Source organism: Lactuca saligna, chromosome 3, assembly GCF_052625555.1.
Source record: "Lactuca saligna cultivar CGN05327 chromosome 3, ASM5262555v1, whole genome shotgun sequence".
In the NCBI taxonomy this organism is placed as follows: domain Eukaryota; kingdom Viridiplantae; phylum Streptophyta; class Magnoliopsida; order Asterales; family Asteraceae; genus Lactuca; species Lactuca saligna.
Window position 1 is genome coordinate 232,312 of NC_136419.1, and position 17,060 is coordinate 249,371.

The 17,060-nt window shown below is 38.3% G+C and overlaps 1 protein-coding gene across 2 annotated transcripts; it reads right to left on the minus strand.

Annotated features, from left to right (window-relative positions):
- Positions 1–9,199: 9,199 nt before the first annotated feature.
- LOC145034190 (Eukaryotic aspartyl protease family protein) lies at positions 9,200–11,803 on the minus strand. Of its 2 annotated transcripts, none has more exons than XM_078982551.1 (2): positions 9,991–11,803; positions 9,200–9,300 (listed from the first exon to the last, which is right to left on the minus strand). In XM_078982551.1, exon 1 carries the CDS (start codon positions 11,703–11,705, stop codon positions 10,191–10,193), a length of 1,515 nt encoding a protein of 504 aa, XP_078838677.1. In that variant the 5' UTR covers positions 11,706–11,803; the 3' UTR covers positions 9,200–9,300; positions 9,991–10,190. The 2 variants fall into 2 exon arrangements, with proteins under 2 accessions (XP_078838677.1, XP_078838678.1); XM_078982552.1 differs by having other exon boundaries at positions 9,986–11,803.
- Positions 11,804–17,060: the final 5,257 nt, after the last annotated feature.

The window sequence follows — 17,060 nt, forward strand, 5'->3', positions numbered from 1 at the left end:
TGTCACATGAGTGGTAGAAGTGAGAAGATGTTTTATCTAGGAAACGAGGAAGAAACAAAAGGGAATTATTTGTATTGCCCTAATCGGAAAAAAAATTGTGTATCAAGGGATGTTATATTCTAAGAAAAGAAATGGGATTAGGCTAAGGTGCAATGTGAATGCCCAAAAAACTGTGGTGGAGAACGATCCGGTATGAGGGGAGATAGGAAGCCCTAACTCGCAGTCTAGTGAAAGTCATTTACAAACCGACATCACGCTGTCCGCGCAGTCAATCCCAAGCTGGCAACGAGTAGGGAGAATCACCAAGCACCTTTGTAGATAACTTATCTACATCCCTAGTGTAGACAAGGAGACATACGACGACACACCAGTCCCATGGTTTCACAATCCCTGACTGATATATACGAACAAAATGCAAGCCTTGCAAGATGATTCAGAAGTTCTAATGTATGCAGGTGAAGAACCCACCACTTATGAAGACGCTTCAAGTGATGAAGAGTGGAGAACTACAATGAAATAGGAGTTGGAATCGGTCGAGAAGAATGATACATGGAAACTAACACATCTTCCCAAAGGGCATAAGGCAATAAGGATGAAGTTGGTGTTTAAATTGAAGAAGGATGCAGAAGGGAAAATGACCAAATACAAGGTAAGAATTGTGGCAAAGGGTTATGTACAGCAAAAGGGTTTCGATTTTGATGAAACTTTCGCACCAGTGGCACATTTGGAAACAATACGAACGTCGTTGGCTTTGGTTGAGAATGAAGGATGGAAAGTTCATCACTAGGACATAAAGTCTGCCTTCTTAAATGGGGTTCTATAGGAAGAAGTGTATGTCACGCAACCAACCATTTTTCTTATTGCAGGAAAAGAGAGCATGGTATACAAATTGAACAAGGCTCTCCGCTCTCTATGGTCTACGTCAGGCTCCAAGAGTTTGGAATGATAGACTTGATAAAACATTGAAAGAGATGGAATTCCAAAGATGTCCACAGGAGTATGATGTGTATAAACTCCAGAAGTCAAACAAGTCTTTGATTGTCGGGGTCTATGTGGACGAGTGATTGATAACCTAATATTTATATACTCCTCTAATTAGAAATAAGTTGATGACTGGTTTGATAAAACTAAGGATGAGAAGTAACTACAAATAATTGAAAATCAACAAGTCTTTTCTCAATACACAAATTCTGAAGATAAATCATATTCGAAAGAAAGTGATTTGGTTAGAAGAGGGAGGGCAAAAGATAACTACCTCCCAAAACTATTACTCAATGTAGCATTTAACTCGAACACAAAACCCTCAAACGTTAATGTAGACGTAGTTTATCAACTCAGTCCATGAAGCCCATAACCTTGGATTGGATTAGTGATTGTACTCAACTCAAATCAAAAACAAAACCCTCCTAATAGGAAATCTAGGCCATTGTTTAAGCGGGAGGCCAAGTTATGCGTATGATAACAAAACCAAACACATCAATTATCTTATACAATAGTTGAATGAACGACACACCAATCTTTTTCTTGTGGATGTCAAACTAGAAGTAGTTTTACGTATCATCCAAGCTAACATTGACTAATGTTACAAGGGGGTTATTAAATATTTAATATAGAAGCAAAACATAGGGAATGGGAATTATTCGATAATAATTGTCTCATGATCTATTTCTTCGTATGAATTCTTGCCATTTTCATGAAACTAGAATTTTGTTTTTTTACAGGAGGATGGCGATCCGATGCATAGAAGCGACGAGCAACTGTTTTTGGCGAGTGCTGATTTTCTTTCAAGTCAAAGAATTCCCACACTCATATTTAATATGCAAGCTGCCACAACTGAAGTTCTTAGAGGGTAAGGATTATGTATTTGAAATAATATTTATTATTTATGAGTTTTAACCATGTAATACCCAAACAATACAAAACCATGAGTCCCAGACTTCCTGAAATGGATATTATACTATACTGATTGATTTGCTTCTTAAGTATATCCAATCCTTTGTACTTTATACATCATTCATTCCCAAAAATGCCCAACATGGAACTAACATAGAATAGATACATCCCGGACATGAGATCGATAAAATTACATCCCCAATTCTTACTAATGGACCAGATTAGTAAGGGTGCATCCCAATATTTTTCTGACTATTACAATCACATTCCCTATAGAAGTTATGGGGCTAATAAGAATACATCTCAAATCACACATTCAAATGTGATAGTAACATGTTGAATCTTGGACAACTTACACAATTACTATCCTTTGAGTTTTGTTCCTTTTTGGCCCATAAATGAGATCTAGTTGTTTGATACCACTTCAGGAGATTTTAGTTGCTACTCTTGGTGTTTCTGAGGTTCTAGATGCATAAAGTTGTCACCTTTAAGGTTTAGATCCATCCATGCATGAGTTTATGCCATTTTTGTGAAAGTATTATGCTATATATTGAGTTTGGGATTTTTGGGGCATGCAAAGTCACCAAGTCAGTGACTTTATGGTTCTAGATGTCTTTTAGGACTTAGATCTATGTTTTAGGCTTGTGGTCTTAATAATTAAGAGCTTAAGACTAATTTTGGCTTAATGGCTTCGTACGTTGGGCGTACAAGTCTGTACATGCTATGTACAACCCAGGTTGTGTGTACACTTAGCGTACAAATGAATATGCCCCGCGTACTCAGTCTATTGGGCTTTGCATGTTTTGGGCTTCGGTTAGGTCATTTCTTTGGACCTTGTTGCTTTGGGTTAAAGTGGACCATCTAGAATCAAGCTTTTAGGTTGAGAGTTTGGACTAAGAAAATTGTTGGGCTTTGGGGTACAGACCATAAAGGGGTTTGGGTCCAATTTAGAAAATTGGGCCATAAGTGGGTTTTGGTTGATTATTTGGATTTGGGCCTTTGAGATTTTGAGTTTGGGCCTTAATCTTGGGCCAAACTAAGTGAGGGGTAAAATGGTCCTTTTACCCTAGTATGGATTGTTGGACTTATGGTTATGGATTGAAGCCCAAATATTAATTGGGTGTTATTTTGTACTGATAGCACGGGGAGTCATCAGGACAGCGGCTTGGGATCTTTTGTGACATTCAACATTGGAGGTGAGTTTCCTCACTGGGTTAGCAGGTCTAAGGCACCAATGTTGGCCCTATTTTTTATGTTAGGATGCTAGGAGTCTGCATGACCATTGCATGTGTTACATTGTAGCACCTAGTTCCTGGTACGTAAAAATTTATCTAAGTATTTTTCATTTTAGCCTTGGACTCGGTGAGTTGTAGGCCCGACTCGCCGAGTAGAGACGGGTTTGGGGGCACGTTTAAGTTGGCGACTCGGCGAGTCCTAGCTGTCTGATGAAACCCTAAATTTCACGGGTTTGCACCCTATTTAAACCAACCATTTGCGCCCCAACCTCGCCCCCTTCACCCTCAGAGCTCCCAACATCGTTTATACCCCTATTCCTTGTGAGATTGAAGTGTTTTGGTGTGTTCTTGAAGATTTTGAGGAGAAAGAAGAGTAGATTAAGAAGAGGAGAAGGAGGCCAGGCATCTTTGTGTCATCTCAGTGTTTTCCTTTAGGTATAACTCGTTTCCCCTCTGTTTCCATGCATGTAGTCTCTATTAGCTACATAAAAGTCCTTCTTGAGCCATTCCCCAAGCTTGTTTGTGCATTGTGGTTTGTAATAAGTTGTTAGCCTCTAGATCTAGGCATGATTGAGTCCCTGGAGCTTGGATCTACTGCCTTTATGGAGTCATATTGCATGAAATCCCTAAATATACTCTTTTGGTGCATTTTGAGCCCTAAAACCTTCATTGGTGATTATTTACACGTAAAGTTGGAAACTTTACGTGTAATTCATGCCCTAGAAACCCAGATCTGTGAATGGCATGAGCTGGATTCAAGCAAAATTGAGTGTATAGTAATTATATGTGACAGACTCGGTGAGTCGCTTATCGGACTCGACGAGTCGAGTCACGAGTCCCCGAGTTTTCCCCTTTTCGTGTTCGCGGGGTAGAGTAGTGAGTCATGGGGTGTGGCTTAGTGGGTTGGAAGCCAGACTCACTCATATAGTAACTCGGCGAGTTCAAGGCAATCTTCTTGCCTCAAGAACAGACTCGGCGAGTTGCAGCATAGGATGTTCTTCGGATGAAGACGAACTCGGCGAGTTGTATGAACAACTCGCCGAGTAGGATGAAGGACTATTAGACATCGGTTTAGAAGGAAAACTCATCGAGTCAATGCCTAACTCGATGAGTAGAGACGGGATTATGGTCAATCGAAGGATTAGGGACTCGACGAGTTGGAGAGCCAACTCGGCGAGTCGGGTCAACTGGAAGTTGACTTGGACTTGGACTTTGACTTGGTTAAGGGTAAAAGGGTCATTTTACCCTAAGTACATCTAGCAGTGTCTGACTAAGAGTTTTGTGGGAATTATAGCCGGAGGATTTCCGAGTTAGCAGCAGCAGAAGGCAGTCAGCTCCCACACAGATCAGCAGCTACTTTGAGGTGAGTTACCTTCCAATAGCGATGGGTCTACAGCCACAATGGCAGCCACCAGTAGGAATTGTATGGTAGATGTTTGTGTTTGTGATATTCATCTAGGGTTGTTACTACCTGAGATATGTTATTGTGCTAGTATGATATGATGTTATGTGTTAGTGACAGTAGGGGGAGATAGTCCCCCAGAATACCGGTCAAGAGGGCCGAAGGGGCGGTCATGCCCAGTCATACTAGATAGATTATGTGATTTATGTGTTATGTGGTAGTAGTAGGGGGTGAAATAGTCCCCAGTTAGGGGTGGCAATTGTTGACACGGTACGACAAAAATACACGAAACGAAACGAAATTGGGACGAAACTGAAATTCGAATTCGTGTTCGTATCGTGTTCGTGTTAAGTGTAAAAAACATGATGTCGTGTCGTGTCGTGTTCGTGTTTAAAATTCGACACGGTTAACATTTATTTGTCGTGTTTGTCGTGTTTTTCGTGTTATGTATGATTAAATATTAATTAAATAAACTAATTTTTTTATTATGTTATCTTTTTCGTGTCATGTTGTGTTTGTCATTTTTTAATCGGTTCGTTTTCGTGTTAGTTAAAAAAAACACGACGTCGTGTCGTGTTCGTGTTACATAAAACCTTGTCGTGTCGTGTCGTGTCAGACAAAAACACGACACGATGACCCGATTTTCCACCCCTATCCCCAGTATCCGGTCGAGAGGACCGAAGGGGAGACCAGCACCCAGATATGCTAGTCAGTATCCGGTCGAGAGGACCGAAGGGGAGGCCAGCTCCCAGATATACTAGTTAGTACCCGGTCGAGAGGACTGAAGGGGTAGGTCGGACACCTAGATATGTCTGACAATATATGTATGTTATGTGATAGTATGGTATGTGGTATGTTGGGGGAACTTACTAAGCTTCGTGCTTACAGTTTTCAGTTTTGATTTCAGGTACCTCTTCTTCGAAGGGGAAGGAGTTGGCGCGGTAGCAGCACATCACACACATGCCTCGTATTCCGCACTATGAGATCTTCCTAGGGATTTGTACTCTGACATTATTATGTTTTATAAAATGTTTTCCCAAACATGCGATATCTTTTATGAAATGATATGATCGATGAATGTTTTACTTCTAATGTTTTGTTGAGTATATGTTTTAAAAATGAAATTTTTGGCCCGTATTTTTGGATGTTACATTCGTGCTTCTATGTATACCGGGCGGGGCTTGATGTCAAGCGAGGCCCGATGACTGACTCATATGTTATTGCTTTATGATCATTGTATGTGTTAGCATGATTATGTGTGATATATCGTATGTGAATAATGGGCGGGGCCCAATGTCAGGCGGGGCCTAATAATAACAGATCTGTATACCGAGCGGGGCCCTAGGGAGGGCGGGGGCCCATAATATGATTTATTATATATATGATATGGGGTAGTTTAGGGAACTCACTAAACTTTGTGCTTACGGTTTTCAATTTATGTTTCAGGTACTTCCGGTTCCATGGGGAAGAGCTCGGGATGACTGCATCGCACACACCACATGGATTCCACTTTAGAGATATTACTCTGATTTGAAATAATGTTTGAAATACTTATTTTCTTTTTATTTGTATGGAATATGTTTTGGAATACTGTTTTATTAAATTAAAAATGAAAATTTTCGATCATATTTTTGGGACGTTACAGTCATAAAGTTGGAAACTTTAGGACTCAGAATGATTTTTTGGGCTTAGATCTGGACTTGGACGTAAGGACTTGATGTGTTAAACTCTTAATCAGAAGTTGAGGTGATCATGTGCATACGTTGGGGCGTACCAGATGGTATGATGCACGTACGCGATCAAATCCACAACTTCTTGGACAAGAGGAGTACGCCCCGCATACAGCCGAGTAAGCCCAATGTACTCGACTGGGTTGACGCGGATGGCTTAACTCGGATGCTTTCTTGACCTTGACCTTTTAACCAAGGTTGACCTAAGGGTAGTTTGGGTATTTTAGGTCTTTTGGGATTATTAACTAAGCTTAGGTCATCAGTTTTGTTTAGGTGATCGGTAGAGTCGGTGTTGGAGTTGTACTCGATGTTGTGTACTTTCTGCTACTCGTTGGGCTAAAATTTAAGTTTTCATCACTGTACTCATAGGTCGAAGGCCCCAATGTCGGCCCACTAGATTATGTATCTTGATTATAGGATAATGTTATGCTAGTATATGACTGATTAGTAAATCTATATAATTATCTGTATTTTTTGGATCTGTGTTTATGTTTACATGTTACATATGTCGACATACTATGGTTGGGTTGAGACGATCTTGCTTTGTGCTAAAGGTCAACACACGTGGCGGTCCGGATAGGCTGTAGGCCCTACGAGGCGGTTTAGTCAGGCCAAAGGCCCGTAGAGCGGTTCAGATAGGCTGTAGGCCCTGGGATGCGGTCTAGTCAGGTTGAACGCCCATATTTGCATGCTTTTGTTTATTATGTTGTGTGATGGTACTTTGGGGAAACCCATTAAACTTTGGCTTACAGTTTTCACTTGATTATTTCAGGTACTTCAGAGGGTTGTGGGAAAACGAAGGGCTGATCGTGCATATCTTCTTATTTTTATGATATTGACTTTTAGGACACTTTGATATGATTTTTACTTTTGAAACAATGGATTTTTTTTTTTTAAACAATTACGAATAATGATTGTTTTGAAAATTTTAAATTTCTATGATTTTAGGATGTTACATTTAATTAACTATTATTTTCTTGATTATTTTTGGCTAACGGCTAAGTTTAGCTATTAAATAGTAAAAAATATTTTAAAAATATGATTATGTTTGTAATTTTCTGTATATTTTTAGCAACAAAATTGAGAAAAAGTTATCAACTAATTTTGTTCTTTTATCGGCCTAGGAGGAACGGTAGGAGGAGAGAGAATCGTTGCAACTTTTAAGACAAACTCATTGTAGTTTGTACTTTGTAGCCTAGCGGCATTACAGCCTCAGCACAGCTGTCTTTTCTTTTCAACACTCATCCTAATTTTTGGGCTTTCAAGGCCAGACCATCATCTATTACGTCACCAAAGTCAATATAATTTGAAATTCTAATCTTTCATCGATCACTTTACAAACCAAATGCCATGTATTGTTCACTATTACTTACCTCAAGCTTCTTATGAAATTGGAGTTTTGTTATTATATTGTTGTTTGTTTTAGTTGAATTCTTAAATATTTTAATACCTGTTCAGTCAATCCCATGTAAAATACTTTAATACTAACTAGGAATAAAACTAATATGATTTATTAAAGAAAATAAAATATTAAAATATAAATAATAAGTATTTTTTTAAAATAAAATTTTAAAACAAAAAATGAAAAAAAAAATATTAACTGTAATTTAATATAATATTTATTACATTATATATATATATATATATATATATATATATATATATATATATATATATATATATATATATATATATATATATATATATATATATATATATATATATATATATAGACTCAAGATCAAATAAGAAGAAAATTTTTGGTAGAAAGGTAAGAAGTTTTTTTTCTACATATTTTTTTCACAAACAAACAAAATGAATCATTAGATGATTCATTTGTAAGATGATTCACAAGAAAAAATTCTCAAAAAAAACATCTCGATGATTCATTTATACAATGATTTTGTTGTTATTCACTAAAATTGTCATAAAAATGAATTTTTTCTTCATTTAGTTAAAAATGAATCATAAAGATGTTTTTTTGGGAATTTTTTCTTGTGAATCATCATACAAATGAATCATCTAGTGATTCATTTATTTTGTTCGTCAAAAAAATATGTAGAAAAAAAACTTCTTACCTTCCTACCAAAAAAAAATTTCTTACCGGATCTATATATATATATAGCCGTCTACCTGCGCAAAGCGGCGGGCGGCGAATAATTTGATCTTTTTAGAGTTAAAACTATTTTGCGTTCACTTCGAGAAATAAATATTAAATAACATCTATTTTTCAAGAGCATTACCATACCATATTAAGGGGTGTTAGGCTAAGCTTTTTTTAAAACAACTTATTAGGTTCCACATCGCTATAAGTTAAAAAGTGTTTGGATTAAAATAACTTATTCCGGTGGGAAACTTCTAATACGTCATTTTTTCATAAGTTACCCTACACTTATAAGCTAATAAACTAATAAACAATAAGTTTTTTTTGCCAAACACCCCCTAAATGGTTATTACTTCCATTTATACATATCCAACCCACTTGTACTGTTAATCGTTCTCTCTTTTTTTTTTTTCTTAATTCCTTTATTAATTTAATGTCCTACTAAGTAAAATGCTAAAATATATAAATAATAGTTTATAAAAATAAACTTTTAGAATATCAAGTGTTGTGATTCAAAAGTCGATAAATAGGCCTTTGAGAAGGCCAAAATACTCAGGTGTCAATTTGTTCATTGTGATTTTAAACCAAGTTTGGTCACAAATTAAAACATTTTCAACAATGGTATGTAATTCAAGGATTCATATTGATTTAGGTTCTCGAAACCTTAAAATATTGAACAAAATCTATATAGAACCTTATAATAAGGACAATAATCACCGTAATCAGGAAGTCCATGTGATGAAACTTGATATTATAAGGATCAATGATGAAAAATGTTTCATTTTTAAACTAAAAAAGATGAAAAATATACAAACTACCTTAATCATGTCAAATCTTGTGTTTAACCGTTCTTTATTGCAAAAGTAAGATTCAAAAATATACAAACTAATGATAATACAATGCTCTAACTGACCCTCTTGGTTGAGTTCTTTGAACCTGCAAAACCAACACATTAAAGAAACATAGTAAAAACTTTTTTTAGGAACAAACCAGATATAATAAAACTTTCACCCAATATATTTATAAGATAAAAATACAAAAAGTTAAAAATAATGAAATCAATTACAAGTAAGGATTAAAATAAAAACCTACTAAGAAAGAGCCATCTGCAGGAGGGATATTTGAATCAACATGTATTTTCTGATGGTTTCAAATTTTGATTTATCCGAAATTCAGGGAAGGAGATAGAATTTGTTGAGAAATATAAGTATTCAAAACACAGGTTAAAATTTAATATTATTTTTTCGATTACTACTTGTACTATTAGCTTAATGATTTGAACGTTTTAAAAAATAATATTATTATATTCAATCTATTTTTAGAAATAATGAGATTTCTTTTATAAGATATATATATAATTTTAAAATTAGAAAAAAAAACTGTAAATACACATGTGGATATCAAAATTATCTAATTTTATTATAATAAATCTAATCAATCCCATCTAAAATATTTTAATACCTATTTAGTAAAGCCCGTCTTTTTATTGCTTTGTCATGCGGTCAAAAGCATACACTATTATTTGATCAATTTAATGATAAGTTTAGAACCTCGTATTTGATTGTGTTCAAGTTCAACTTAACTTACTTTTGAATAATTCCAGTCCACAATGACGACGTACCTTACCTTGGGTTATTTATTTTTGTACACAGACTTCAACTCTGTGGCGTGTCAATAGCAAAAAGTGATATGCCAATCCATACCATACCAGAGTACTGTACAATATTATCCAGATTAACATATTTACATATTCTATTCCCCAAACGTGTGGTCAATCTCACCTTACCCAAGGTCAACCAGAGCTCATATTAATTACTGAATTAAAATCAGCGCAAGGTATCCCATAAAGATGCGCACTTTCTCCTAGCAAACCCGACCCGTTTCTTCAACAAATCATAAATCACTTCCAAACCTTGTTGCTGGTAGTTCCCCAATAACCCCGCCGGCCCACCCGAATCTGGAAAATAACCACCGTTCATTAGAGTCATACACCCCACTTTTCTTTTCACTTTTCCTTTTCCATCACCGCCGTCTATGAACTCGTAGAAATAATTCTTCGTAGGCATCACCACACTGGAATTCCCCCCAAAATGCAATACCATTTGAGGCACAAGTACAGCCTCTTTCCGTTTGGTACCGGGTCCCGGCTGATGCCCATCAACGTAAAAACATGGACTAAGCCCGGTTCGGTCTTCGACACCTCTTGCTCGTTTATAACCCAAACCCGACTTCATCCATTTGCCAAACTGCGACACCACTGAGTTATACAAAATTTCGGGTAACATGCTGTAAGTCGTACCGGAGTCAACCACCATACCACCGTTGCCTTTTCCGTCAACCTTCTTCATATTTTCTGGCGCTGGTAACCGGCGGTTTCCAACGGTTATAGCTTCTAAACCGACGTAGTAATAGTAAGGGTGTTTTGAGTTTTCAAGCATCGGAGTATAGGCGAAGTCGTCGAGTCGTGAAGCACGGACCCGTTTCGCTTTGTTTACACCGAGACCAGAGTCAACCCGGCCTAAAATTAGTGGACTCGGTTGTCGGACTCGGTCTGTGTCAAAAGAGTGAGAGACTAAACAGTAGGAGAATTGAGTGCCGAGATGAGGTGAGAAATCAGCAAGCTGCGCCGGCAAAGAAAGCGCTCCACGGCCAAAACCGGCGACACCAATAGGCTCGCCGAGCGATTCATGGGCGCAGCCGAATGTAAAATTCTGTATCACCAAAGACGTTGCCGCAGACATCGGAATTTCAAGAGTGTCCGTGTAAATCCGTGCTACAAAGCTGCCGTCGCCGTAAGCATAATAGAAAGCCGGGCAAGAAAACTTATTGCATTCCGACATCTCGATCGATTCCAAAGGGCAGCGCGCTGCGGCACAGAGGTCGGAGGTTGGGAGGCCGGAGTGAACAGCAGAGCAAGAACGTGACTGGCACGTGACAGGGGCAGCAGAGGTAGATATATTATACGGTGGCGGCGTGGTTTTGGGGTCGGATTTTCCCTCACACATAATACATGTAAAAGGTTTACAAGGGAGCCAAACAGTGTCGCTTCCAGTATCCATGTAAAGAGTCACGGTTGTCTTCTTAGGAGCAGAGCCCAGAGAGAAAGACATAGTGTAATCACTCCCAGGGGAGAGGGCGACGGAGACTTGTCGGTTGTGGTGGCGAAGGAAACGGGCGGCGGAGCGAGCGGTGGTTGATTTGAGGAGGTGGTGGGTTTGATTAGTGTTGAATTGGGAATTAGAGAGATAGTGGGTGAGTGGAAATAGAAGCAACTTGGAAGATGCTACAGAAATCAATAAAAAGAAGGCAAAGAAGAAGATGGAGAAAACTGAGGAAGCCATTGACCGTTGTCTGGGAGGAAGAAGAAAAGGAGTGGCAGGGGGTTTTAAAGGAAGAAGGTTGTGGTGGCTGCAAAATCCAAAACGGAAGTCTGTGGAACGTTTGGTTTTGAATGGCATTAAATAATTTATAATTTAGGAAATGACACAATCGGCTTATGTAAACCGATTTTATCCTTTCGGTCCCTAAAGTATTTTCCGTGCTTGTTTAGATCATTAAAGTTGTTTTTGTCTGTGATTTTATCCTTTCGGTCCATAAAGTATTATCCGTGCTTGTCTGCAATTTAATCATCTTCCCGAAACAAGAACCTTCAATTGCCCCTCACTTCAACAGTAACCGTCTGGAGCAAAACTGCATGTGGCCTTAACTACAAACCAAAACCAACAAATATCATCGACATTGATGCTCAACATAATCGACAACGAATTGGCTGAAGTCGTGTATGTTGAAGATATATACAATTTCTACTAGCTCGTTGAGGTTTGTATAATGAAAGATTTTATATGTTTGTGATGCAGAATGAAAACAAATTCCATGACTACATGCATTCACAAACAAAAATTAACAACAAGATCAGGGTAATTGTGATGGCTGATTGAGGTTTACATCAAATTCGAGCTAATGAAGGAGACGTTGTACTTAACGATCAACATTGTTGACCAATTTTTGGTGTCTGAAACTATTGCTATAAGAGAATTACAGTGTGTATGAAAGACGTTGTAGCACCTGGTTCCTGGTATGTATTTCATTTAAGTACCTTGCATTTTGGCCTTGGACTCGGCAAGTTGAGGTCCAAATCGTCGAGTCGGAGCGTCTTGGACGCGAAAGTTTAATAACCTACTCGACGAGTCGGAGGGCGGACTTGACGAGTAGGCGCTGTCCGGACTAAACCCTAATTTGAGGTTTTGCACTCTATTTAAACCACTTATTCAGCCTCCATTTCGTCCCTAATGCTTCCATAACTTCCCATAGCAAACCCTAGCCGTTTTTGAGAGGAACTAAGGCATTTTGGTGGATCTTGCAAGTTGTAACCATAAGGAGGAAGGTGAAAGGCTTGAGGAAACAAGTGGAGACCAGGGGAACCCAAGTTTGTGCATCATCCACAGTTCATTGGAGTTATAAAGCTGTTATCTTGCTCTTTCTTTTGATTGATCCCTTTTGGGGAGATTTAGGGCTTTTATAAGCCATTTTTTGTGACCAACCATGATTGAAAGCATAGTTGGGGGTTGAGGCTTCATAATTAGGTCATTAAGGGAGTTACAAGGCAGCTAGAGGCTGCTTTTATGGTTGAATATGAACTCGACGAGTTGTTCATACAACTCGGCGAGTCAAGGACAGGACTTGTTCATCAGAAGAAGGTTGAACTCAATGAGTTGTTCATACAACTCGGCGAGTCAGATGAAGGTTCATTTGATGTTCATATAGATGAGGAACTCGTCGAGTTGTTGCTAAACTCGACGAGTAGAGTCGTGGATAAGGACATGTAAAGGGTTAGGGACTCGACGAGTTGGCGGCCCAACTCGGCGAGTCGGGTCAACTGGAAGTTGACTTTGACTTGGACTTGGTTAGGGGTAAAATCGTCATTTTACCCTAAGAGTAGATATCAGATTCTGACTGAGTGTTTTGTGGGGATTATAGCTGAAGGATTTCCGGAGCAACAGCAGACAGAGGTTTCCCGCACAGATTATCAGCAGCTACTCGTACGAGGTGAGTTACCTTCCAGTAGTAGTGGGTCTACGGCTACAATGCTGGCCCACCAGTAGGAGTTGTATGTTAGATGATTGTCTTTGTGATATCAACTAGGTTTGCTACTACCTGATATGTTATACGCTAGCATGATGTGTTATATGTGATAGTAGTAGAGTTCGGTTGTTAGGAGCGGAGGGTAGGTCAGGCACCCCATATATGTCTGGCAGTATGTGATGTTACGTTTATATGCTGGCATGATATGTTATATGTGATAGTGGTAGTAGGGGGGATAGTCCCTAAGTTCGGTTATTAGGACCGAAGGGTAGTTCGGACACCCCAGATATGTCCGATAGTATGTTTATGTATGTTATATGCGATAGTAGCAATAGGGTGTGGAATAGTCCCCGAGGGTCGGTTGTTAGGACCGTCGGGTAGGTCAGCACCCCATAATGGCTTGACACAGGTAGGTCAGTACCCCATAATGGCTTGACACGGGTAGATCGGCACCCCAGAATGGTCGTACCGGGTAGGTCGGGCACCCCAAAATTGCCCGGCAGTATGTATACTATGTGATCGTATGGTATGCGGTACGATGGGGGAACTCTCTAAGCTTCGTGCTTACAATTTTCAGTCGTGTTTCAGGTACCTCTTCAGCGAAGGGGAAGGAGCCGGCGCGGTAGCTGCACATCATACACCACCTCAGATCCCGCAGTATGAGATTCCTTCGATTGTACTCTGACATTATCACTATTTTACGATTTGGGTTTTCAGACATTATACAATGTTTTATGAGATGTTATGATTCGACAATATTTTCATACGAATGTTTAATTAAATTAATTAATTAAAATGAAATTTTTGGACGTGAAAATTTGGGTCGTTACAGACGTCGTATGTGTTTCTCACTCGGTTCATTAAAGCCGCCGCAACACCACCAAAGATTAACACGAGTGTTTAATTCTAATTATGGGATCTTTAACCCTTTGGTTCTGATTATGATTCTAATATTTGTAGGGATGTCAACGGAGGCAAATGGGACGGGGAGTGCATCCTCCGCCACCGCCCCTGAAATTTTCCTGTTCCCCCGTTCGCCCACCCCCACCCCCAAAATGTTCAGCCTTCCTACCCCCTCCCCTGTTGGATATAGTGTATAAGTAAATAACTATATTTGGTATGTACTTGACCCGACCCGGCATGGTCCATTTGGGTTGCACTTCACCCGAACAATTTATGGATAATCTTTGGAGAATAGTATAAGTTATGATTTATTAATATATTATAAGTTCTAATATATTAATATAAGATCATATTATTTAATTAGTATTGATCTATAATTAATCTAGGATTAATTTAGAGATCAAAAGTATTACTAATTAAATATGGGCTCTTATATTTATATAGTGTGGGCTAATGCTCATTTGGAATGGGCTAGGCTTACATGGAAAGTCCATGGATACTCCATGGAGCTTTAATCCATGAATCTCATGGAAATGAAGAGACATGGGTATTAGGGTTTGCAGGGATGTAACCCTAATCCACCACGCTATATAAAGGAGGCTTTGGTTCTTGAAATCACACTAGTTGTGGGGAGTAAAGCAAGACGGACGATTTCAAGATAGTTGTGACTATTCTCTCAAAGTTCCAAGTTTGTGGTGATTTGTGATTTCCATTTGAGGCATCCACACTATTGGTGCTAGGCTCTAAAACTCCAAGCAATCAACTACAACTACAAGGTAAGTAATTCTACTAGCTTTATTTGATTCAAGTTCCCCATGCCATGCTAGATAAGATAAGAACATTGGAAAATAATTATTTGCATGTATCTTAGACAAACATAGATCCAAGGTTTATTAGGGTTGCATGTACACTTAGGAAGTGTTAGAATGCTCAAAACCCATCAGTGGTATCAGAGCCTATGCTTGTTTGTTTGATACTTGATGCAAAATATTGGAAAAAGTCAAAATCTTGTTGTCTGCCTGATGAACTCGCCGACTCCATGGGGGGACTCGCCGAGTTCATGTGTATCTTCATCCTACTCGCCGAGTAGGAGCCTCAGAATGCAGATTTTCGACTTTTGCTGCTGGAAATGGACTAGAAACATTACCCTAAACTGTTTGGTGTTATAAAACTTGTTTTAGGTGGTGTAATGTCTATGCTAATCCATTTACAATGGCTATTATAAAAAATTACAAGTTTTATGAGTAATTTATGATTCTTGAAATGTTCATATTCATGTTCTTGAACTTATGAAGATTAGATGATCATAGGAATTGTTTGTAACCTACTTGGTAGTTTAATTATTGGTCATAATATGTTTTAATGGAGTCCATAACTTGTCCTCAAGTTATGGAAAACCAAGAGTCACACTTGAATTAAAAACCATTAAAAGAACACAAGAGTTAGAAAAATGAAAAATCTTCATTTTAATACTCAATTAACTTCATAAGTTATAAGAAATGAAAAGTTTTGAAAGTTTACAAAACTTTCCCTCAAGTTTTGGAATAAGTAAAGTCATGATTAAAACTTTAGTTCCAACCCTTAGAATTTTAAAAGTTAAAATTCAACCCTTATACTTATAATATTATAAGTTAATAATATATATATATAAGATCAAGTCGTCTTACCACTAGTACGCTTCATTCACGAAGCCGGTCTATAAGGGGGGTATAAGGTTGTTGCCTATAAAATGACAACTTAATGGGTGTCCACTCTCACCCACCGCTTCCTTGATTGGTGGAGGGTCGTTAGCCGAACGGGTAGGATAAGGAATTATTAATTCTCATTAAAAGTATAATGATAATGCTAAAGTAACTAAACGTTATTGAATTCCTAATCTTAGTTATTTTAGGAAAATGTGAATAAGGTGCTAATCCATGAAATTACACTTTACACTTTGTTTAACTCGTTAGTGGAGCGTGTGTGGTTAACCGGCACACTAACTTGAACTTAATAAGGTAGGTAAAGGGTGACTTAATGTTTATCATAGTATCGATGGAGCGTGTGTGGTTAACCGGCACATCAATTGAGGGGTAATACATTAATGGTACCAAGTAATTTGCATGGTTACTTCACACCTTGTTTTGTGATCCTCGGCATCCCAGTCACAAAACTTGAAGGGCACACTCGAGATTGAAACATGACATTGAAGAAAGTTCAATGAATCTCAAAGAATCTAGGAGTTTCTAAACCAATTAAAAACCTAATTAAAAATTTTGTTTTTCATGGTGGAAATTGGTGAATCGTCATTCACCTACCTTCAAATATCTTATGGCTTAGATTACGGCATCCCTCTTCTAAGTTATAAAATATTGTGTTGGGTCCTAGCCTTAATACTACATTTGGGTGTTTTATTAAGGACTATCTCTGAATCTAATCTAATCTATTCCCTCTTCTTTTCAGATGTCTTCCAATAACAATGCTTCTGGCTCTAACCCTACCAGCTCTTTCTTTCTCATGAATCTTTGTGGGAGAGTCATCTTCGATGGATCCAACTTTACTGATTGGATCAGGAACATCAGGATGGTCACTCGGTATGAGAACAAATAATATGTTCTCAACAAGGAGCTAAAGGTACCCGAGCTAACTGCTACTCCCGAAGAGCTTGATGAATATGAGGTACATGAAAGGGATGCTACAAAAGTAGCATGCATCATGATGGCCACCATGAC

Coding starts and splice junctions, on each gene's coding strand:
- LOC145034190 (XM_078982551.1), bottom strand. CDS start 11,705: ATGGCTTCCTCAGTTTTCTCCATCTTCTTCTTTGCCTTCTTTTTATTG.